The sequence below is a fragment of the Anopheles gambiae genome, chromosome 3 (genome assembly GCF_943734735.2).
Source record: "Anopheles gambiae chromosome 3, idAnoGambNW_F1_1, whole genome shotgun sequence".
Taxonomy (NCBI): domain Eukaryota; kingdom Metazoa; phylum Arthropoda; class Insecta; order Diptera; family Culicidae; genus Anopheles; species Anopheles gambiae.
The window spans coordinates 61,889,454-61,913,939 of NC_064602.1; the positions used below are offsets into that span (position 1 = coordinate 61,889,454).

The 24,486-nt window shown below is 41.3% G+C and overlaps 2 protein-coding genes across 4 annotated transcripts in view; both read right to left on the reverse strand.

Moving 5' to 3' along the window:
* LOC133393619 (uncharacterized) overlaps positions 1 to 10,250 on the reverse strand; it is an 81,645-nt gene extending 71,395 nt beyond the window's left edge. The window contains exon 1 of one of the 2 annotated variants that reach the window (XM_061659276.1): positions 10,006 to 10,250. In XM_061659276.1, coding sequence (XP_061515260.1) covers positions 10,006 to 10,048 — 43 coding nt within the window. In that variant the 5' untranslated portion in view covers positions 10,049 to 10,250. Of the gene's footprint in view, positions 1 to 9,882 lie in introns of both variants that reach the window. The other variant, XM_061659275.1, reaches the window with a different exon arrangement.
* LOC133393612 (uncharacterized) overlaps positions 1 to 24,486 on the reverse strand; it is a 159,473-nt gene that overhangs the window by 44,853 nt on the left and 90,134 nt on the right. The window lies entirely within an intron of this gene.

Genomic DNA, 24,486 nt, shown 5'->3' on the forward strand with positions numbered 1-24,486 from the left:
CATATCAAATTCTAATTCTCCTTGGGCTATAGTAGGATACAAAAGATCGTACACGGGGAAAGAAGAACAAGAAAAATCGTTGGATAAAATGTACGAACTTATATTTAACATGACTGCCTAAAACAAAACAAGCATGCAGACCTTTCAGAAATCGATCGAGATGCACATCACTTCTCTCAAAATGCTGTACAAAGAAATCCAAAAATAAATGCATAACTGAATTTTGAAATCTTTTTTTATTTGAGAGTTGAATCAAGATATATTAGAAAACTTTTTTCCCAATAGTGACAAAAAGATGGGGTAAACGATCACCCATCACCATTGAATTGTCTGCATAGAATTAGAATAATAATTATCAGAAAGTCTCCAACGATACTTATTGATCTATCCAATCGGGAGACAAACCAAAACACGAGATTAGGGGACATTATGTGCCTAATAGAGCAGCATGAAATCGCAAATGAAGATTTTATGTCTGTAACTCTATTTACTGGAGTAGACGTAATTCCTGATTCACCAGACAATGCATTAAATGCATATGAAATAGATGATGAAAGTGAAATCCTTAGTACCATCAGTTCCACCATTCAAGATCTACCAGAACATGATGGTGATGGATCAGAATATATTACGGGATACATAGGAAAAAAAATTCACAAAAACACCTGCACATTGATCAAGGAATATATTCATTCAAAATAACCAACGATCATAACTAAAGAAAACCACCATCGTTTATAAAACATTAATCCACGGGATGATTGTTTGCTCTATCTTAATATTTTCTGAAATTGGGATCCAAAATAATAAAAAAATCCAAAAGCTGCATCCCGATAGTACTCTTGCCACAAAGCCAGGGATAGTAAAAACGGGTGTAAATACAATAAAAAAATATACCGAGTTTTACAGAATACATGATTAAATGCGTTATGATGCAAACAAGAAGCTGTTGAGATCTAAGGGAAAAGGGCCAAAAGAGCATAAATCAGCTACAAAAATGAAAAAAAAGTTAATTAATAAAAAAAATGAAAATTAATATGTATTATTGTTTTACTTTGATGAAATTATACTGATGTACAACGACAACACAACGAATGCAAATTTATATATTTGGATTGATTTACATTAACAAAAATCAGTATTTCAAAACTGATTTTAATTTATTTATTGTTGCCTCAATCAATACATTACTGCTTTGTAAATAATAATTTCACTGATATTTTTCATGTCTGCATGCATTTTGAAATTGTTTTTCTAAAAAAATTGAATGAAATCAGATTATGCAACAGATTTCGACTACCCCCTACCTAGTCGAAATGAATTCGATCGACAAAGAGCGTATGCGATACCAATTGTCGACAAATTGTCGACTGCTCGATGTTTTACATAGGATTTGTCTACTGGTCGAAACTGACTTTTCGATTTCAATTACGATCGAATTAACAATCCGTATGCGATTCCACAGTGAATTTTGTTCATTCAGAATGAACGTATGTTCATCGGATTTCGATTTCGATCGCAATCGAAATGGTATGCGATACAGGCCATTGTGTGCGTACAGGTGGCGTCCACGGGCCTGCCCACGACCGAATGCAGAGCCGATTGCATACGATTCTATTTTCACCATTAACATGAGAGGGACAGGCCTTATAACCCAAACGTACCCGAAAGGTATGCATCCTTCACTCAGGATCTAAATGCAAGGACAAGGCAAAAGAGACGCAGACAAGTTCACGGCTTCACATGTCCTCTAGACGCGTTGTCTATGCGTCTCGCTCGGTATCACAGCGGCATACGGCAGGTAAGCAGTACAAATGCTGCTACCTGATACGCATACATGTTTAACGAACACAACTAATCGGGTTAGCTTGGTAAAGGTCGAGTGGGCGCCAGAACGCTAAAAAGACTAAAGTTTAGTTTGAGGTTAAAATCTACAATTTAATCAATTTCTCATTCGATCCGCACACTAAGACCATCACCAGCTAAGAGAGACGCAGTTTCTCTTCATCTCGTCGATCACCCCTATATATATATTCTCCTCTTTGTCGTCTTCGGCTTCGTTTGTTCGATCGGTCGCGATCGTTATCGTCCGGTGTATTGATAGCCGCCGTTTCAGTAGCCGCCGTATTACCAGGCGAAATCGTTGCGGCCAAACCAAGGTCGCTACAACGCCAAGGCGCAGACTTGTTCATGATTTGGTATGACTTCGGCTGTTTTGGACCACAGGCGCATACATTCAGGCGTATTATATTGCGTTCGGCATTCGAGAATATTCACTCGCACGTTCATTATGTTCATTTTCGTATCGTTTTGCTAGCGACGTTCCGCTTCGAGTAACTCATCGGCAGATTCGAGTCGATGAAGTAAAAATCGGTACCGTATTGCTTGAACAGGAAGGTGCATTCGAGAGATTTTCTGCCGACAGCTCAAGCTGTCGGAAACGCGCAAATTCAACCTCACAAAGAATTTAAGTCACTGTCTACATGTGTAATTAGGTTTAACATAAGTTTATCAACACTCGCATCACTCATATTTACCCCATTTTCAACAAAATTATGGAAAAAAATGATTTTCAAGAAGTGCTGAATCCGTTTGTTTACGCTCACTCCGACCGCCGGTTGCTTCGACCAACTGTCAAACGCGATTCGAATGGCGAAAATGATACCGATAGTTTATAGTTTAAGAGTAATATGTATAAGTATATGTGAATTTAAAGTGTAACTTGTATTTGTAATAAAGTAGGTCAGTCTAGTCTAGGAATCGAATGTCATTCGAATAGAATAATAGGCCTGATTGATTTCCTCCCATAGCAAGATAGTCAGTCCTACATGTGGCGGAACAGTCCATTCAGGGCTTGAACCCATTACGGGCATATTATTGTAGGCGTATGTGGATCATATACGTCAACCTCATATATCATCTGTCAACTGAAACATGTCCAATCCTTGTACAATTGTAAATCCTGGCATCCTAGCCGAACTGTCGCAAAAGAAAATAAAAAAGGGGAATTCACGTTGTGTGCACAGCTGAAAAAGCACGTGTAATTATATGTCTTATGTCCTTCAGTCCTTGAGAGTATTTCATTTAACGTTGTTTCCATTATTTAATCGTACGAGTTGACGACTGTACCACTAGACCGGCTAACGACTTTTCAACTAATATTCGTTCTTAACACGAATTGCAACTTTACGCAATGAAACGTGGTGCTATTAAAAAATAACAACTAACGAAGACCGCGAACGCATTGCTTGAATCTACTACAAGACAATAATATTGATACGTTTTCGGGTGGTTCGTAATATAACACACTTAACACACGCGGTTTTACTTATACAGCTAACAGGATACTTTTATTCAACTGTTTCCTAATCGCGTTCCTACTCGCTTGACCGCTTATCCGAGAGTCCCCTGATGATCACTCGCTAAACCCAAACACACTCACGTTCCGAGGCGCGCAGCTCCTGAGTACCTAAGACCGTTATCTACTCGTCACAACAAATTTGACAGAAATTGTGGATTAGTTGTACTTGAAGCATATTCCAAAATACCAAGTGTCACTCATTGCGACTGGTTGTGTTTTCTCTCTGTGCTATTTCCAAGTCAATTTTAACATGATTTCTTGGTAATTAAGTCCACGAACAATGTTCAGTTCTGATCGGTCAATTGCACTCGCGCGTTCGCGTATCACGAATTTCTACGGCAATTGTGAATAAAAGGGTTAAACATATAAATATTGTACTCCGCCTGTGGTGTGCGCTGTCACTGCGCCGTCGAACTCTGCGCTCTATTGCGATGGCGACTGTGATCTGAAAGAAATATGAAGGTGCTATTAGCAATTTTCCTATTCCGTGCTTCGGTCTTGGCGAACATTCCTATCACGATACAGGGTTTTCCATTCCAATTAACAACTGTTCACAGTCTACTAGTGATGGGCGTTTCGGAGCGCACCAACGGCTCCGGAGCCGGCTCTGGACCAACGGCTCCGGAGCCGACTCCGCCCTAACGGCTCCGGAACCGGCTCCGCACCAACGGCTCTGGAGCCGGCTCTGCTCCGACGGCTCCGGAGCCGACTCCGCATCCACACCCACCTACGGCTCCGGAGCCGGCTCCGCACCAACGGCTCCGCACCAAAGGCTCCTCACCAACGGCTCCGTATCCGGCTCCAGACTAACGGCTCTACACTCACGCCTCCGTTCCATAAATGAATAAATATTCTCGCACGTGTGGAAGCTAACACACGATATGATTGCAGTATTGACATGCATGACGTTGTGTAGCATTCGTTAGTCTCGTCTGTCTTAACAACATTCAAAACTTATCGATGTTTTTTACGAATTTCCTCGATTGAAACTTCATTGAAAAAGTTCTTTTGGTCATTTGTGTTAAAACCGGCTCCGGAGCCGTTGGAGCGGAGCCGTTGGTGCGGAGCCCGCTCCGGAGCCGTCGGAGCGGAGCCGGCTCCGGAGCCGTTGGTGCGGACCCGGCTCCGGAGCCGTCGGAGCGGAGCCGGCTCCGGAGCCGGCTCCGAAATTGCCTGCAGCCGGTCGGAGCCGGCTCCGGCTTCGGAGCCGTTTTGCCCATCAATACAGTCTACTAGTGGGGGCTTCACGATTCAAGTCAGTTTTTTGTATGGAGTTTGACAGTTGGAGTCTGCAATCATGTAAACACTCCATACAAAACCGCACAGAAAACTAGCCTGCAATTTTCAGTCTAAATTATTTTAGCCTCAAAGCTAGAATTAGATTCGAGTACCTGATCGAAAAATGGCAAACCAAGGTGGTGTTTACATTCATCCCAAGGTGCATTAAAGACATCTGGTGATGGAATCCAGAATCAAAGTGTATGTAGTCCAGGTGGTCATGCATGGACATGCTATGAGTTTTTTATAACCTAATTTGAATATCACTTTTTGACAGGATGGGTGATAACTTTTAATCTATCAAGCTTTCTGAAGGCTTGAGAAATACTCAAAACATTCTTAAAATCTTCATTCAGAAACAGAAACGATAAAAATCAGAGGACCGCAGTATATGGAGCAGTTCGAACGCGAATGCAAGTGGATCAGCACCAATCGAATTTCCGGGTCCAAGCAGAATAACGGCAGGACAGGAGCCGGATCTCAGCAGTTAAAGCTAATAAATGTGTGTCTCAAGTTGTTAAAGCAAATAAATGTGAACCGTGTACATATCTTTATAGTTGATGAATCTAACGCCGGAGCGGAGCTGTGCGCGTCTGACGGCCGAATTAGATTTACAAGAAGAAAATAATTTTGAGGATGATGAAGAAGATGTTTACATAGAAAGAGATACGAATTACCAGTTTTTTTACAACAAAACGCTGTAGGAAGGACTACGTTATGTTGCCGTAACGAAAAATCTGTCCCGATCTACGGCCAACATGATACTGGGTCTTTTTCAAAAAAGCTGAAGCTCTGCCTACCTGCTGACGCTTGAACCCTCTTAAAAACGTCCACCAAGGTCGGGATGGAAATCCAACCAATCTTGGGTGGGCAGTTTTGGTATCAGGGAATATAGACCGTGATAAGAGAACATTTTGGGTGAGTGCACGTTTGTTAAAGTTTTATAAATCTTATAAAATAATACAAATAGCAATATACTAATATCTTTTACAAGGCGATTATCCCACATGTTGATCTATTTTCTTTGCAGGTTTTCATCGATGTATAGGTGGTTTTCATCGATCTTCGATGGTTTCATCGACATAAGTCAGGCAACAGATGTATGAAACAGGTAATAACAAGATGCATGCAATTTCAACACATAAAAAAAGCTAAAAACATTCCCGCTGCAACTTATCCGCAGTTGATGCCTAATGGTTTTGGTTGGCAAGTTAGAGCCTACTTTGGCCTAAAAGCCAATTTTACAGAATGGCCACACGAATCAGGATTTTAAATTCCCGGTTTTTTTCCCGGTTTTTCCCGGAAGTCTTTTCCGGTTCACTATGCTTTGCGTAGCGGTTTTATCAATACTTCAATTCCAAATTATTATATCACACGTTTTCAAAAAAAAATTATCTAGAGGTTGGTAAGTAAAGACGGGCATTACGGGAAAGATGGACACTTGTCATAAAAACTGGATAAAAGTTATTAATGAATTATTCAATATAATATCCAATCTGGAGGTATGTGATAAGAAAACAAAGGAGCAACGATCGGACTGCAGAAGCGACGCCACCTCAACCATCAGTGCCAGTGTGGGAACCCAGTCACCCGGGCGGAATGAAGGTAGAGGCCCGAAACCAAAATGCAAAATGCCAATGTACAGGCGGTGAGTGATTGGGTAACCTTAAAATTGCTAGAAGGGACAAAAATTATCAGTTACCGCCTTGAGGAATACGGGGCGTAATTGGGATCGCCCACTAAATCCACTGTTAAATTTGACACGACCGCAACTTCACGAGAGATGAATACGAGTGCAAGGTAGAACGAATAGGCACACCATACCCCAAATACGCAAGAACCGATATCGGTGAACGTAAATATTGCACCATTGCGAATGAGAATTACATATATTGCGTATGTTGCTGGCCTGTGCTAAGTAGGGAACCATATACAAAACATTCCGTTAATTTAAAATGCACTTTGTACGATGATTAACAGTGACAGCAAAAGTTTGCGATAATTTCCCTTTTTTTTGGAGAATTTCCCGGTTTTCCCGGTTTTTCCCGGACAAATAAAATTCCCGGTTATACCGGTTTTCCTGGTTGAGTGGCCACCCTGATTTTAGAAACCAATGGTTTCTTAGTGACACAAATTGTATTTGCCAGTTTGTGGAAGCTAAGGAGACACATTCTTCTTTAGTTGTCGTTGGTATGCATTATGAGTCAAAAGAGGATATGTTTAAGCTTTCTGCAAAGGACCATATTTCTGAAATAGAACTATCGTCCACAAGTTTAAATATTTATAACGGTTTTCAGCCCAGAAATTCCAAAAAATACAACATTTTCTTGTCAATGACATCTTTTAACTGTCAAAATCAAAATCGTCGTAACTCGAGGGGGCCGTAACTCCGGGGTCGCCTGTATACTAGTGATGGGTAAATTCAACAAAAATCCGGAATCGCTTCCGAATGACTCCGCCAAAATTGGAAGCGGTTCCGGAAGGTAGGTGCAAAACTCCGACCTCGGAGCCGTCTGGAGCCGTTCGGAGCCGTTCGGAGCCGTCCGGAGCCGTCCGGAGCCGTCCGGAGCCGTCCGGAGCCGTCCGGAGCCGTCCGGAGCCGCTAGTCGGCAGCCGGAGCCGTCCGGAGCCGTCGGAGCAGTCGGAGCCGTCCGGAGCCGTCCGGAGCCGCTAGTCGGCAGTCGGAGCCGTCGGAGCCGTCCGGAGCCGTCGGAGCCGTTGGAGCCGTCGGAGCCGTCCGAAGCCAGCCGGAGCCGTCCGGAACCGGCGGAGCCGTCGGAGCCGTTGGAGCCGTTGGAGCCGTCCGGAGCCGTCGGAGCCGTCGGAGTAGTTGTAATAGTCGGAAGCATTCTGAAGCGCATTAATTTCCCGTTATTAGTGATAATTTTATTGTAAAAAACAGCTTACGAGTAAAAAAAGAGTCTTCTTCATTTATTGATATGAAGTTTTTTTGTGTGTTTTTTTTTCAAAAATAAAGCCAAAAATAATTGTTTGCTCCGTATATATATAGGAAAAAAATGAATCAAATTAGGAGGTCAAGGAGCAATAGAACTATGACGGGAGGTGGGTTTGATAAAATACGAAACAACGAGGCAGACGAGTGTAATTATGGCAGTTTTGCACGGTTGTTTACATCGACTAACGTGTATGGTTTAGGCCGCACTTGTTTTTTACCGAATAACATGATGGCACATGGACAAGACAAATAATATATAAATATCAATCATCCTTCCATCTTTTATGAAAATAAAGATCAATAATAGTTTGATTCATAGTTTTTCCCTATATATATACGGAGCAAACAATTGTTTTTGACTTTATTGTTTAAAAAAAATACAAAAAAAACTTCAGAGCAATAAATGAAGAAGACTATTTTTTTACTCCTAAGCTGTTTTTTAAAATGAAATCATCGCTGATATCGTGAAATTAAAGCGCTTCAGAAGACTTCCGACTATTACAACGACTCCGACGGCTCGAACTGGCTCCGTCGGCTTCGACGGCCCCGACGGCCCCAACGTCTCCAACCGGTTCCGTTGGCTCCAACGACTACGGCGGCTCCGTCGGCTCCAACGACTACGACGGTTCCGACCGGCTCCAGACGGCTCCGTCGGCTCCGTCGGCTCCGGACGGCTCCAACCGGCTCCGTCGGCTCCGGACGGCTCCAACCGGCTCCGTCGGCTCCAACTGCTACGACGGCTCCGACCGGCTCCAGCTGCCGACTAGCGGCTCCGACGGCTCCAACGGCTCCGACGGCTCCGGACGGCTCCGACGGCTCCAACGATTCCGGACAGCTCCAACGGCTCCAACGGCCCCGACGGCTACGGACGGCTCCGACGGCTCCGGACGGCTCCGACGGCTCCAGCTGCCGACTAGCGGCTCCGGACGGCTCCGGACGGCTCCGACGGCTCCGGACGGCTCCGACGGCTCCGGGCGGCTCCGACGGCTCCGGACGGCTCCGACGTCTCCGGACGGCTCCGGACGGCTCCGGACGGCTCCGACGGCTCCGGGCGGAAGCGACGATTTGAATTTTTCGGAATCGGAGCCGGAGTAGCAATGCTCGGAAGCGATTCCGAGCCGTGGGTGCGATTCCGGTTACCCATCACTACTGTATACGCGAATTCGCATTACGCGATTCCTCTAAATTTGACAGCTCCATGTGTTTTTTGCAAGTATTTTAATTCTTTGAAATATTTTATGCTCTTTTTGAATTTCCTTAATGTTCTTAATGCATTTTGCATTACATTTGTGCAAAAGATACCTGTTTTACAACAAAAAACTTAAATTCAAAACTCTGTGGCGATATTTATCAACCCACGAACCAGTAGTGTAAACTATTTTTACATAGGAATCCGCTATACGCGAAAACTCGAGATACGCTATTGTGCTCGCTCCCGTACGATAGCGTATATCGGAAAATGACTGTAGTCATAAATGCAATAAAAAAACAAGATCAATACATTTTTTGATTCTATAACCTTTGTTATCTAACGCATATTACGCCAAAAACCTGATAGACGAATACTTTTTGCACGCCAGTCAAACGACTTTTTTTAGTTTTTAAAATGTTTTGGTTGTTATTCCACTATCGTAATGCTCATTTTTTAGCAATACGAGTGCATTGATGGTCCCTTTATCAAACCTCATCATTATTTTTAGTAGCCCATGCCAATTGCGGCCATTATTCGCCTTTTTCAACAAAATATTCAGCTAGACGAATACTATTTGGACTGACTGTAACTCAAAACGAATATGATCTGGGTGAACAGATAAAGAAGACCAGCGATATCCCTGAGAATAGCTGGAAGGATCGTACGGTACCCACAGAGTAAAGGGGAGAGACAGAAAGTATCGACTTTTTGAACCACTTTTTCATGGCCATTGTCATAGACAAAAACTATGAGCGAAATACTCCAGACAATCTGCCACAATTATAGTGCTTTTCGTTTTAAAAAAATCCCTTCGTCGTATATTGACTTAAATGCGACGATCACCCGACATATGGTTAACGTTCAATTGACGCACACACGACGTCGTAAATAATAACTGGCTGGGTTTTACTAAAACACTTTACAAATTTCAAAAATATCAGGAACTTTTCATTAAGTATAACATTTGACTCATTTTCCGTGTTATTCGCATATCCAGGCGAGGTCAAGTCCCGATGATCCCCGATAAACAGCGCTCCCCTGTACTTTGATTGTAAAATTCACATTGCGAAATGGAGTGACAACATTTATTCTTACCAACAATGAAACAGAACCATACGCGATTTTTCATGATATTATTCACCAACATTTTACAACAAAGTTTTAACAAAAATATTTAATGCAACACTACAGAAACTTGATGGGAAGAATGATACATACTCAGACACCATACTACCATTCGAAATTGTTCTGAGCAATACATTTTCAAAGAACTAACTTAACATAATACATAGTTGCACAAACAAAAACGTTCGTTTAACTATATCACAACTATATTCTTTTCACAAGGCAGCGAGCTTATTGTTTACACCAGGACAAGAGCAAGCACTTTCAACCAGATTAGTTGTCGCGAATTCTAAACATGGCGGACTTTTCTACATGCGATAAGCTATGTTGCTATCTAGCTTAGGCGGCGCTCTAGCAGCAATCGAACACGACATAAGACACGAACAAACCCATATAATCATATGGAGGTGCACTATCAGACACAAACAAACAAACAAGACAAACCTCGAGTCGAACATGTCAGTTGATTCTGTCTGTGATGTTCGATACCCACCTGTGCTGTGAGTACCTTGGCTGACAAACGCTTCACAGCTACAGTAGATAGATTTCAATGCGGGACATTTTAAAGTTTTTTTACGTAGTTTGTCTCTTTTTCTTCTTAAAATTGCGTAAAAAATATTTAGAATAGCTATCAATAACATTTGCAATGCTTCACAATCAATTATAACATCAAATATACAGGTTTGAAACGTATAAAACTATTACGTGTACACAATGCATGTGTATGCACTGTATGTGTTTTGGCATGGACGTTTGTTTACATTTTTCAATAATAAATTTGAATGATTTTTATGTTATTTTTGATATGAATAACTAGTATATTATTTGTTGAATCTTCCCCCTGCAGATGGAATCTTCCGCTCTGGGACCAATCGAACGAGACAAACAAACACGACTCTGTTCGATAGGTGCTCTGTCAGCTGTTCGATGTCTTATAGACCTGTCATGATGCACTGCAATACGCCTTTCTTTTCGTCTCGAAAATGAAGCATTTTCATAGTTTAAATGAATATCCACCTACAGGGGGAAGATTCAACTCATAATTTACTACTTATTCACATCCATCATAACATAGAAATTATTCAAATTTAATATTGAAAAATGTAAACAAACGTCCATGCCAAAACACATACAGTGCATACACATGGATTATGTACACACAATAGTTTAATACGTTTCAATCCTTTATATATGATGTTATAATTGATTGAAAAGTTTAACAATAATTATTGATAGCTATTTTAAATATTTTGCACGCAATTTTAAGAAGATAAAGAGACAAACTACGTAAACAAACTTAAAAATGTCCCGAATTGAATTCTATCTACTGTAGCTGTGAAGCGTTTGACAGCCAAGGTACTCACAGCACAGATGGGTACCGAACATCACAGACAGAATCAACTGACATGTTCGACTCGACGTTTGTCTTGTTTGTTTGTTTGTGTCAGACAGTGCACCTCCATATGATTATATGGGTTTGTTCGTGTCTGATGTCGTGTTCGATTGCTGCTAGAGCGCCGCCTTAGCCGGCGCTCTAGCAACCATCGAACACGACATCAGACCAAGGTCTATGTAGGAACGAAATATCGTTACGTCAAGGTATGTATATTAGGACACGGTAATCGCTCATTCGGACCAAGGTGGATTAAAAATATCAGGTGGCGGAGTCTAGAGCATTTTGACAATTCGTCACTTGACGTAAGGTTTCCAGGATTATAATATTATTTACATTTTTTTAATTGGTTCATTTAATTTTTCCACCATTTTTTTTATTAAAATTACTTATCAATCTTCTTCGTTTTGGCTCAACAACCGTTATCGGTCAAGGCCTGCCTGTACCACTTATGGGGTTGGCTTTCAATGACTTTTTGGATTACTCCCCATAGCAGGATAGTCAGTCCTACGTATGGCGGCACGGTCTACTTGGGGCTTGAAACCATGACGGGCATGTTATTAAGTCGTACGAGTTAACGACTGTACCATGGGACCGGCTTATAAATATGTTACCATTAAAACAAAGATTAAGGTGAGTTATTCAGTGTTATTTAGTGAATTTATTGTTTATTGTATTTTCGACATATTTGAATTTACAAACTAAGAAATCATTCATTTTTCCTATTCTCATATTTTATCCTCATTATCATCTCGTACATGAACATGAACGATTTAAGTAAGATTAGAAATCTTGTTCATATGATTTTAAAATTCGTGACAAAACAAATCATCTACTCTTTTGTTAATACAGATGGTCGCCGAGATACACGGTACCTCTCAGGCAGCGGTAAAATCTTGTTGTGCGCAAAATTGTTGCTGGCAAAATGTATGGATGTTGCCGGCAAATGTATGGATGGAACTTTGTTGCCGGCCAAATTGAAAGAAATTTGATTTTTGTCTGACAACATTTTCTATTTACCTTGGTCATGGTAATCGGGTTTATGAAATGAAACAGCAGCAGTGTGCGTTTTGTTGACATCCGACATCAATTTGTAATTGAAGCATTTATAATACATTCTTTGGTGTATACAGTTTGGAGGCAGCTCGGGACCGGACGGTTGCCGGTTAATCGATATGCACGGATAATAGTCCAAGAAATGTCGAATTCATATAAAAATGATACAATTCACTAGTTTTATGATTAATTCACTTGGAATCAATCGATTAATCGTTAGTAGAATATTATATGAATCAATAACTGTTAGTTTAACAGCTGTTCATGATCAAAAAAGAATTTAGAAAATACCTCTAGACACTACAGAGCTGCAAAAAAAACTGGTTGCCCACGTACGTTTGAACAGCTATCACATTTATGTAGGATGAGAGGGCTACCCCCCCCCCTCCCCGAAAACGTCAAAATGACAGCTAGGTAGCGAGGGCATGACAGCAGGCGATGAGCGACACAATCTTACCGCGAGCGTCACCGTGAACAGAAGCAAGAATATACGAATTTCCTTTAATCACCTACACCGCTCGTTTCCTTATTTCTTACATGGGGGCTCGTCCGGGAACGGGCTAAGTACGGTGATAAAGTGAAACGACGAAAAACCAAGAGTGAATAATGACGACAATCGAAGAGCTGTGCGAAAACCTTACGAAGATCGGCCTCGCACGCAAGTGCCAGCAGCTTGGTTTGGCGACGTCCGGCGGTAAGCAGGAGATGGCCAAAAGGATTATTGACCATACGACGATGGCCACAAACGACGGTGATCATCAGAATCGTGAAATTCGTGAAGCCGTGAACGCTAGAGAGCAGAACGCCGTGCTGCAATACGACGACGGTGTGAGTGAGAACGACGACTTACACACACACAACGACGACAACGACGATCGAGAAGATGGCGGCGCGCGTGCAAAATGTTCACGCAACGACGACGACGAACGATACGATGATGATGGTGTTGGTGACAACGACGACGGCGGCAACGATGATTACAACGATGATGACGACGATGATGTTAACGGACAAACATAGAACGACGTAGTTGTACACCGAAGAACCCTGCACAACAAATGACACCATACACCAATATGTCAATCTGACAGAATATATTCCTCTTTGCTTTTGTTAACTGAACCGAACGCACGTGTATTTACTTTGCTCCGCATATCACATTTTCCTTTCGCTCTGCTTTTAGGTTATGGGCCCAGGATAACCCAAATCACGTATAAGCGATTAATTTTTCTTTCTTGTTGTAGCTGTTCTAAGCTTTTTCGGAGAAAGTAGAATGGACGAGGAAAAGAAGGTATATCTTTTTGATGGTGCGAACTTCAACAATTGGAGCTTCCGAATGGAAGTGCTCCTGGAGGAGCTGGATCTTTTAGATTGTGTTCGTGAGGAAGCGGAAAAGGTAGAAGATTATCAGGTTTTGGTGACTGATTCGGATGCAGTACGGCTGGCTAAGGAGATTAAACTGCAAGATAGAAAGAAGAGAGACGTGAAATGTAAATCGGTACTGGTGCGAAACATCGCGGATTCCCAGCTTGAGTACATTAAGGGTAAGCAAACCCCGCGTCAGATTTGGACAACGCTTGAAAACACGTTTGCCCGAAAGGGCATCTCGGGACAGTTCTATCTTCTGAAAAAGCTTTCAGCGATGAAGTTTTTGGAGTCCGGTTCTCTCCAGGCGCACTTACTCGAGTTCGAGCGGATGGTGCGGGATCTGGAAGCTGCTGGCATAAAGCTGCAAGAAAGCTTGATCGTATTTTATTTGCTACAAACAATGCCGAACTCGTATGGTCAGCTTGTAACAGTTCTGGAAACGCTGGCACCGGAGCAATGCACGCTCGACTTTGTCAAGGCACGTCTTCTAAGTGAAAGTATGAAACGTGAGAATATTGAAGAAATGAGAGACAGCATGAATTCCATGGCGTTTGCTGGAACAGGTGCCAAACCGAAGATGAAGTGTTTTTATTGTAAAAAGTTTGGGCACAGACGAGTTGTTGTCCTCTATTGCAAGAAAGAACTGCTGCGATGCAAAACAATAGAAGGTCGTTTGACAACGAGAGCGAAAGAGCGAATGTAAGTGAAACAGCTGTCACTTTCTTATGTAGTGATTCCAAAAATCTATCAAAGAAATGCGATAGAAATGGTTTCAAATGGATCCTAGATTCTGGCGCTTCCGATCATATGATCAATTCTTGTGAATTTCTTCGAGACGTCAAAACACTTCATGAGCCGATTATGATTAAGGTCGCATCGGGTGAAATCATACAGAGCAACTGTAAAGGAAAAGTGGACATACTAGCAAAAATCGGCGATCGTCAGATGCATTATGTTGTTGACGATGTTCTATATGTCCCCAATTTGAAATATAATCTTTTTTCGATTCCTCGCGTTGGACAGCTTGGAATGGAAGTAATTTTTTCGAAAAATGTTGCGGTTATTAAGCGCGATGGGCATGAATTATGCACGGGAAGCCGATTAAACCGTCTATATGAATTAGATGTTGAGGTTATGAAACCAAATAATTCAAAAGCGCTAGTATCGCAGAATGCAATGGATGATGCTCAGCTATGGCATAGAAGATACGGACACATAGGCAAGTATGGTTTAATGAAGGTTATTTCTGACGAAATGGTCAGAGGATTGGCACTGAAGAAAGAAGCTATTAACACAACAGATGGACTGGGTAGTATATGCGGTCCTTGCATGGAAGGTAAACAGACGCGCCAACCTTTCCAGGAGCATAAACTGCCGCGTAGTTCCCGACCGCTTGAATTGATACATAGCGATGTGTGTGGTTATATGAACCCAACCTCATGGAACGGAAAACGTTATTTTGTAACATTTATGGATGATTTCACACATTTCTGTGTAGTTTATTTCATCTGCGCGAAAAGCGATGTATTAGAGTGTTTTCAAACATATATTGCCATGGCAGAAGCTCATTTCGACAGCACCATTAGCCGTTTACGTTGTGACAACGGAGGAGAGTATATGGGTAACAGATTTATGGAATTTTGCCGTATGAAGGGCATACAAATGGAATTTACTGTGCCTTATACTCCCCAGCAAAATGGGGTCAGCGAAAGATTCAACCGTACTATTCTTGACAAAGCCAGAGCTATGATAGCTGACTCGAAGAAAAACATGTGGAACGAGGCGGTTCTGACGGCCGTTTATCTCCTGAATCGAAGCCCCACAGCAGCACTGAATTCCGATAAAACGCCGTATGAACTCTGGTATGGGCATAAGCCGGATGTATCACGATTTCGTATTTTTGGAAGCAAAGCTTATTGCCACATCCCGAAAGAAAAACGTACCAAACTGGAACCTCGCAGCAAAACCAGTCACTTTGTTGGCTATGGCGGTGGTGGTTATCGCTTATGGGATGGTAAGCAAATATTTATCGCCAGAGATGTTGTTATCGAAGAAATATCAATTAAACAGCGGCATATGAGCAATGAAGCCAATAATACCGAAGATCAGAATGTCAATCTCCATCATGGTCAGTTACTTGGACCTTACACCCCCTTGGCTGCCTCCAATCATGCTGAAAATGTAATGGAATCCACTCAACGACCATCGGTTATGCCAATCGCAAATGACATTGATTCCGCTGAAAGTGACGTAGAATTTCAGCAAACATTGCCGTTCTTACCAGTAGAAATCGATACGGGAGAAGATACATTTGATGATGCAGAAAATAATTCATTCAACGTAAACCAAGATCCTCTTGAAGAGGAAGAAAGCGATCTTCCTCGACGCAGTGGTCGAGTTTGTAAGCCTCCTGCAAAATTGGACGATTATTTGTGTTTTGCCTATGCATTGAATGCTGAAAATTTTGTTGAAAATATTCCAGACAGTATTGATGAGTTGAAAAAGCTATCAGATTGGCCTGAATGGAAACTAGCTATCGATAAAGAGCTGGAATCGCTTGCTGAAAGTAACACGTGGGAATTGGTGGACCTACCAATCGGACGCAAACCAGTGGATTGTAAATGGGTTTTTCGTCTCAAATTTGGACCGGATGGAACCGTGGAAAAACGAAAGGCACGTTTAGTCGCCAAAGGTTTCACACAGCGATATGGTTTCGACTTTTCGGAAACTTATGCACCTGTAGTAAAAATGTCGACTGTACGCTCAATGCTTGCTATAGCAAACCAATTTGATTATGCTGTTCATCAAATGGATGTAACATCTGCCTTTCTCAACGGGACATTGAAAGAAGAAATTTACATGCGCCAACCTAAAGGATTTGAGGAGGGGGATAAAGTATGTCGACTCAACAAATCCATTTACGGTCTAAAACAAGCATCTAAGGCGTGGAATGAATGTTTCAATGAACACATTTCACGTTGTGGTTTTCGTCAATGCTTGGAAGATAGCTGTCTATATATACGAGAAAGCAAACTTGGTCCTGTCTACGTGTTGTTGTATGTTGACGACGTGCTTATCATTGCAAAGAACCTTCAGGAAATCAAAACCGTGAAACAAATGTTAATCAATCAATTCAAAATGCAAGATCTAGATGAGGCTAAAATGTTCTTAGGCCTGTGCATTGAAAGAGAGCCAATGAATGGAATCATGAAACTGAGTCAGCAGAAATACATCAATGCTGTATTGAAGCGTTTCGGAATGGAAGAGTGTAACCCAATATCTACTCCAATGGAACCGAACCTACAGCTGAAAAAGTCAGAAATCGATCAAAACCTAAACAAGCCGTACCGGGAGATGATCGGCTGTCTCACTTATTTGACAATAACTTCTCGTCCTGACATAAGTGCTGCGGTTTCTTACTTCAGTCAGTTCCAGAGTAATCCCGGGGAAGAACATTGGAAACATGCCAAAAGGATTCTTCGCTACTTGAAGGGCACAATTGACTATGGGCTAATTTACAAGAAAAGCGATCCTACATGTCGTCAAATAATTGGATTTGCAGATGCGAATTGGGCAACAGATGTGATGGATAGGCGTTCCACCTCAGGTTGCTTAATTAAAGTCTATGGGGCAACTACTGCTTGGAGCACTAAAAAGCAGCGGACAGTAGCATTGTCATCAACTGAAGCAGAATGTTCAGCTCTATCCGACTGCATCTGTGAGGTACTGTGGACATGCAAACTATTCGAGGAGCTGAGCCTTCGAGATAATCTACCTGTAGAAGTCTTCGAAGACAATCAGTCAGCTATAGCTATAGCAAATTCGAATGGTTCGTCGAAAAGGCTCAAGCACACTGAAATCAAATTGCACTTTATCAAGCAGTGTGTCCATGAAGAAAGAGTGAAGCTGTGCTACATCCCAACCACTGATCAACCAGCAGACATTTTAACAAAGGGACTTCCTCAGGTATCGTTTGTCAAACATCGAGCCGTCTTGGGAGTTGAACCGTTATATGTTTGAGGAGGGGTGTTAACGGACAAACATAGAACGACGTAGTTGTACACCGAAGAACCCTGCACAACAAATGACACCATACACCAATATGTCAATCTGACAGAATATATTCCTCTTTGCTTTTGTTAACTGAACCGAACGCACGTGTATTTACTTTGCTCCGCATATCACATTTTCCTTTCGCTCTGCTTTTAGATGAAGACAACGATGATGACGATGATGACGACGCATTATTGTTCCAAACGGCGATCAGAACTTCGACCCCAGCGGCAAGGAAGGAACGGAAATTTCATGGAACATCGATGGTTTATTCATTCCGCGACATGGAAGAAAGCATCGACACTTTTGGTGCTGATGAAGGTGAGGACGTACGATTATGGCTAAAACAACTTGAAATGATTTCTAGGTCGGCACGATGGAATAATGAGCAAATGCTGATTATGTGTAGAAAAAAACTGACAGGTACGGCGAGACGTTTTGTGTTTTCCTTACGCGATGCTAGCAGTTATAGTGTTGTGAAGAAAGCGCTAATCAAAGAGTTCGCTCCTTTTGTTCGAGCAACTGACGTGCATAGGACATTAGCTAATCGGAAGAAGAAGCCAACGGAGACGATGCGTGATTACGTGTATGAAATGCAGCGCATTGCTTTGCCTATTGAGTTAGATGAACCTAGTCTATGTGAGGATATTGTGGATGGCGTTACTGACGACGAATTTTATCGCTCCACATTATATGAAGCCAATACGGTACAAAGGCTGAAAGAGTAACTAAGCATTTTTGAGAAGGCAACAAAGAATACCAAGGTTGCTAAGAAGAATCGACACGATGACAATGCTTACGTTAAGAAAGAAAGGCAACGCTTTGAAGGGAAGTGTAAAGGTGAAGTGAAACGTAAATGTTTCAATTGCGGCGGTACCACACATGTTGCTTCAGAGTGTCCGAAGAAAAACGATGGTCCGAAGTGCTTTAGATGCAACGATTTTGGACATCTTTCCAAAGAGTGTCCCAAAGCACAAAAGACGAACAAGAAAGACAATGACGCACGAATCAATGTAGTGAAAGCGGCTGTGAATGAAAAACTCAGCGTATCAGTGGAATTGTTTGGACGGAAAATCAAAGCAGTTGTGGATACAGGTAGCGATATTTCTCTAATGAGATTTGATCTTTTTGAAGAATTGAAAATCAACCACATTCAGATGCATGAATCGAACTTGAAGGTACGAGGCTACGGTGGCGGCGTAAGCTCAGTACGTGGTAAAACGACGATATCTGCAACAATCGACGAAGAGATTTTTGATATTCAATTCTATGTTGTTCCATGTGAAGCCATTGATTCACCAATGTTGATCGGAATGGAATTTCTTAGTTCAGTTGACTATTCTATCACTCCAGAAGGAGTAACGATAAAGAAATATCGAACAGACGAGACAGTTGGTATAGAGACGAAATGGATTCGGCGTATTGCAGGATACATTGATGAAAATGAATTATTGGTTCCAACCAAGTATCGCGAAGAAGTAATGACGCTAATTGAAGACTATAAGCCACAGAAGAATATGACTGATAGAAATCAGCTGACGATTACTTTATCAGATTTGAATGTTGTTTGTGAGAACCCTCGACGATTGGCTCTGTTGGAGAAAGAGGTAGTTAGAAAGCAAATCGATGAATGGCTTGACGAAGGAATCATACAACCATCGCAAAGTGAATATGCAAGTCCTATTGTCGTTGTGCCAAAGAAGGATGGTTCGTACCGCGTTTGTGTTGACTACCGTGAATTGAATAAGAAGATCGTGCGTGACAAATTTCCGATGCCAAATGCTGAAGAGCAAGTCGATCAGCTCGCTGAAGCTCGAGTTTACACCACTCTCGACTTAAAGAATTCCTATTTTCACGTACCAGTTGATGAAAGTAGCAGGAAATATACGGCATTCGTGGCGGATAGTGGTCAGTATGAATTTTTAAGAGCACCATTTGGACTGTGCATTAGTGGAAGCGGTTTTGGTAGATTTATTAACGATGTGCTTCGAGAATTTATTCGAGATGGAACAGTTTTGGCGTTCGTAGACGACATAATCATTCCGTCTAAAACTGAAGAAGATGGGCTGAATGCGATGAAACGTGTATTTGAAGTAGCAGCGAAGGCTGGATTGATGTTTAACTGGAAAAAGTGTGTATTTCTACAGCGACGGGTAGAGTACTTGGGGTACACAATTTACGATGGAAAAATAGAACCAGCACCCGCGAAGATCGAAAAGTTGAAGCAGTTTCCACAACCGACGACCGTGAAGCAACTGCAACGATTCTATGGGTTAGCAAGCTATTTTCGAAAGTTTGTCCCATCATTTGCTGGTATCGCACGACCGTTATCGGAATTATTGAAGAAAGACCGTTTTACTGAATTGAACGACGAAGCGATGAATTCTTTCCTATGTTTAAAGGATATACTTGCAGCTTATCCAGTACTACGCATTTTTAGAGCTGACGGAGATGTAGAATTGCATACTGTAGTATAGCAACCTTATAGATACGTTGTATATATAAACCTTGTTATGTTGCTTGACAGATGAAAGATGGATTAACAATAAAGGGCAATCGCATGTGGAACTACGAGGAGTCAAGACGTGTTTTATCACGATACTACATTTGGCGACGAGTAAAAAGAAACAAAGAGAACTAGCAGTGGAACAAAATCAGACGGCAAGATACAATGAATACGATTGGTAAGCTTACTTCGTTTTGTTACTTCGGAAATGTGAAAGAAGGAAAATGTGATTGAAAGTACATTTGTATTGCAATTTGCTTAAATGCAGTGAACCCCGATTCAATTCGGACTTGCGTAAAAGCTGATGAAAAATGAAGCCAATTGAAAATTTGCTTAAATGCAGGACTATCCAAGTGAAAAGTGTGGTTAAAAAAAAATGAACATTGCTCCCTTGTTAATTTGCTTTAATGCAGAATACGGTAAACGTGTTGAAACAAGTTTCGCTTAAACGCCGAATCTATGTGTAACAAAGAATGAGTATTGTTCTTTTGTTTGCTTGAATGCAGAACTCGGAAAACATGTCGGAACAGGTATTGCTTCAATGCGGAATCCGTATGTGAGTGTTTGGCACAAAGTCGAGTATTAATACATGCAAGGATGGCTTATGTATGAGTGCGCGTCTTTGTCAAAATGGAGGATGAAACGCAGAAAAACGGAAAGACATGTGAATTATAAAAAAAGCAAATCAATCAAATGTGCGTGATGGGATTTTTCCTGAAAATTGCTTAAACGCTGAATAATAAAAATAAAAAAATAATAAAAATAATAATAATAATAATAATAAGATGATTGAAAGATCAAGTGTTCTACAATAAGTATTATGTTATTGCACCAGTGTTAGTGTGATGCAGTGTTGTCAAACTCATAATGCATAATGCAGAGCTGCATGTTTGGATGTGTGAATAAACACAATCCTAATGTATTTTGACTATTTACATGAATTTCACAGACGCACACGTCTGATTTCTTCTGAATGACTAAATTCTGTTGTATTATTTTTACAGATCTATTTCGTTTCCCAGGGCTGACGCCTCAACCGTTTAATTATGAGAGTCACCGAGAAAACCTTGGAAATGAGTGGAAAAAATGGATTAAATCTTTCGAAATCATGCTTCGAGCATCTCGAATTGATGATGAGGAGTGGAAGAAAGACCTACTATTGCATTTTGTGGGACCAAAGGTCCAACAAATTTATGAAACTCTGCCAGAACTACCAAGCATTGAGAAACGAGGACCTCTTTCAAATATTGAACAATATACCCCCAATATGAACAGCTACGAAGAGGCCGTAGCAAAATTAAATAATTTCTTCTTGCCGAGACAAAACCCCACCTATGAACGACACCTATTGCGGCAAATTAAACAACAACCAGGAGAGAATTTTGACACTTTTATAGTGAAATTACGCATACAAGCAGAAAGATGCGGCTATGGCGACAAGACAGAAGAAAATATTAGAGATCAGATTATTGAAAACTGTCAGTCAGCTGCATTGCGTAGAGAGTTATTGAGACTAGGCGACGCTAATCTCGATAAAATATTGAGTGTAGCAAAAATTCTTGAAACAGTTGCTCATCAAGAAAAATCGTTCATAGGAAGTCAGCATCAAGTTGACGATGTTAATGAAATTGATGGGTATTCTGTTCATAAAAAGAGAATTTTTGCTGAAACAAATCAAATGCAATGCCATCGTTGTGGGTATATGGGACATCTTGCCAAAGACGAGAAATGCCCAGCCAAAGGAAAAACTTGTAGTAAATGCGGCGGCATGAATCATTTCGCTAAGAGGTGTCGCACTAAAAACCCAGAACAAAGGACTTTCAAGGGTACCAAGAAATATCGACGAGAGGCAACAGAAGCTGGAAATAGAGAGTACAAACATGACACAGTGAAACATATTGATAACAATACCACGGAATACGTCTTCCATCTCACGCCATATGATAACAGCAGCGAAATGTGTTGTAAAATAGGTGGTATCCCTATAAACGCTATGATCGATTCGGGATCAAAATACAACTTAATCAGCCAAATTGTCTGGGAGCAACTAAAGTCCCAACATGTTGTTGTATCAAATCAACACCGTGATGCCACAATTACACTCAAGGCATATGGCGGACAGGTACTGCCGCTCGTAGGTGTGTTTACTGCTACAGTTACTTTAGGCTCAGCAGAAACTACTGCCGATTTCTATGTTGTGAAGGGTGATGGCAAAACTTTAATTGGGCGTGATACGGCTACTCTCATGGGAGCGTTGAAAATTACCGTTCCTGTAAATACGGTTGACAACGAAAACCATAAACTGTCGACCTTGAAGAATGTTGTGGTAGATATACCAATAAAATCAGGTTCAGTAGCTGTCGCTCAGCCATACCGTCGAATACCGGTTGCCCTGGAAAAACTAGTCGATAAAAAACTGGATGAACTACTGATTCAGGGAGTTATCGAGCAAGTAAATGAGCCATCTAAGTGGGTATCACCTGTAGTAGTTGTCCCTAAAGGAAACAACGATGTTCGCATATGTGTAGATATGCGGCGCGCTAACGAGGCGGTTGAGAGAGAAAATCATCCACTACCTACTTTTGAGGACTTCTTACCACATATGGCTAAGGCAAAGGTATTTTCCCGTCTGGACATTAAAAATGCTTTCCACCAGGTTAGTGCAAACGAAGGTTGATTAAGGATTGATTGCGATTTAAATTCTTTTGTTAACCTAATCTATTTGAATTACGTTGCTTATAACTCAATCGAAATATATTATATCAGAAACTAATCCTAATGAGTTTCATTTTAGGTAGAAATTTCAAAACCATCTCGGGGGATTACTACGTTCATCACACGTAGAGGGTTGTTCCGTTACACCAGACTTATGTTTGGGATAAACTGTGCACCAGAGCTGTTCCAGAAAACTATGGAACAAATTCTTACAGGCTGTGAAGGATGCTTGAATTACATCGATGACATTATTGTATACGGATCGCATAGAGATGAACATGACAAAAGACTGACAAAGGTTCTCCAAAGGCTCAAAGAGTGGAACGTGGTGCTAAATGCAGATAAATGCGTTTACGGGGTATCAGAAATGAGAATTTTAGGGCATGTTATATCTGCAGAAGGAGTAAAACCAGACAAAGATAAACTAAATGCGATACGAAACTTCAGGGCACCAAAATCAGCAGAAGAAGTTCGAAGTTTTTTAGGTTTAGTAAATTATGTAGGAAAATTTATCCCTGATATGGCAACCATTACACATCCATTACGACAGCTAACAGTTGAAAAGGAAAAATTTGTATGGAAATCAGAGCATCATTCAGCGTTCGAGAAACTCAAATCGTTTATGATAAGCCCATCAACACTAGGTTTTTTTGATATTGGAGATAGAACACAGTTAATTGCTGACGCAAGTCCTGTTGGGTTAGGAGCGGTATTAATACAGATAAATTCAGAAGGAAATCCGAGAGTAATTGCATACGCAAGCAAAAGTCTATCTAATACAGAAAAACGCTATGCACAAATTGAAAAAGAGGCCCTAGCGCTTGTTTGGGCAGTAGAACGCTTCCATTTTTATCTATATGGTCATCAATTTGAACTTATAACAGATCATAAACCATTAGAAAAAATATTTAGTACAAAATCGAAACCATGTGCCAGGATCGAGAGATGGGTAATACGGCTGCAATCTTACAAAGCATCTGTTATTTATAGACCAGGGAAATCCAATATTGCTGATCCACTTTCACGCCTCGCGATCACAGAGACCGTAGAAGGTAAACCATTTGATGAGTTTTCTGAACAGTATGTGGCATGGATTATTTCCAATGCATCACCAGTAGCGCTAAAGCTTACAGAGATAGAAAAAGCTTCAAAAGCCGATAAAACTATTCAAGCGGTTCGTCAGGGAATCGAAAAGAATGAATGGACCGAAGATACTTCGACATTCAAAATATTTTCTACTGAACTATGCTTTGCTAACAATATACTGTTGCGAGGAAACAGAATAGTTATGCCTGCTTCATTAAGAGAAAGGACCTTACATCTAGCCCATGAAGGTCACCCAGGTATGAGCATTATGAAACAGCGATTAAGGGCCAAAGTATGGTGGCCAAAACTTGACTTACAAGTAGAACAATACGTCAGGAATTGCCGGGGATGTATGCTGGTCTCTGCAGCGCCCGCTCCAGAACCAATGAAGCGAAGA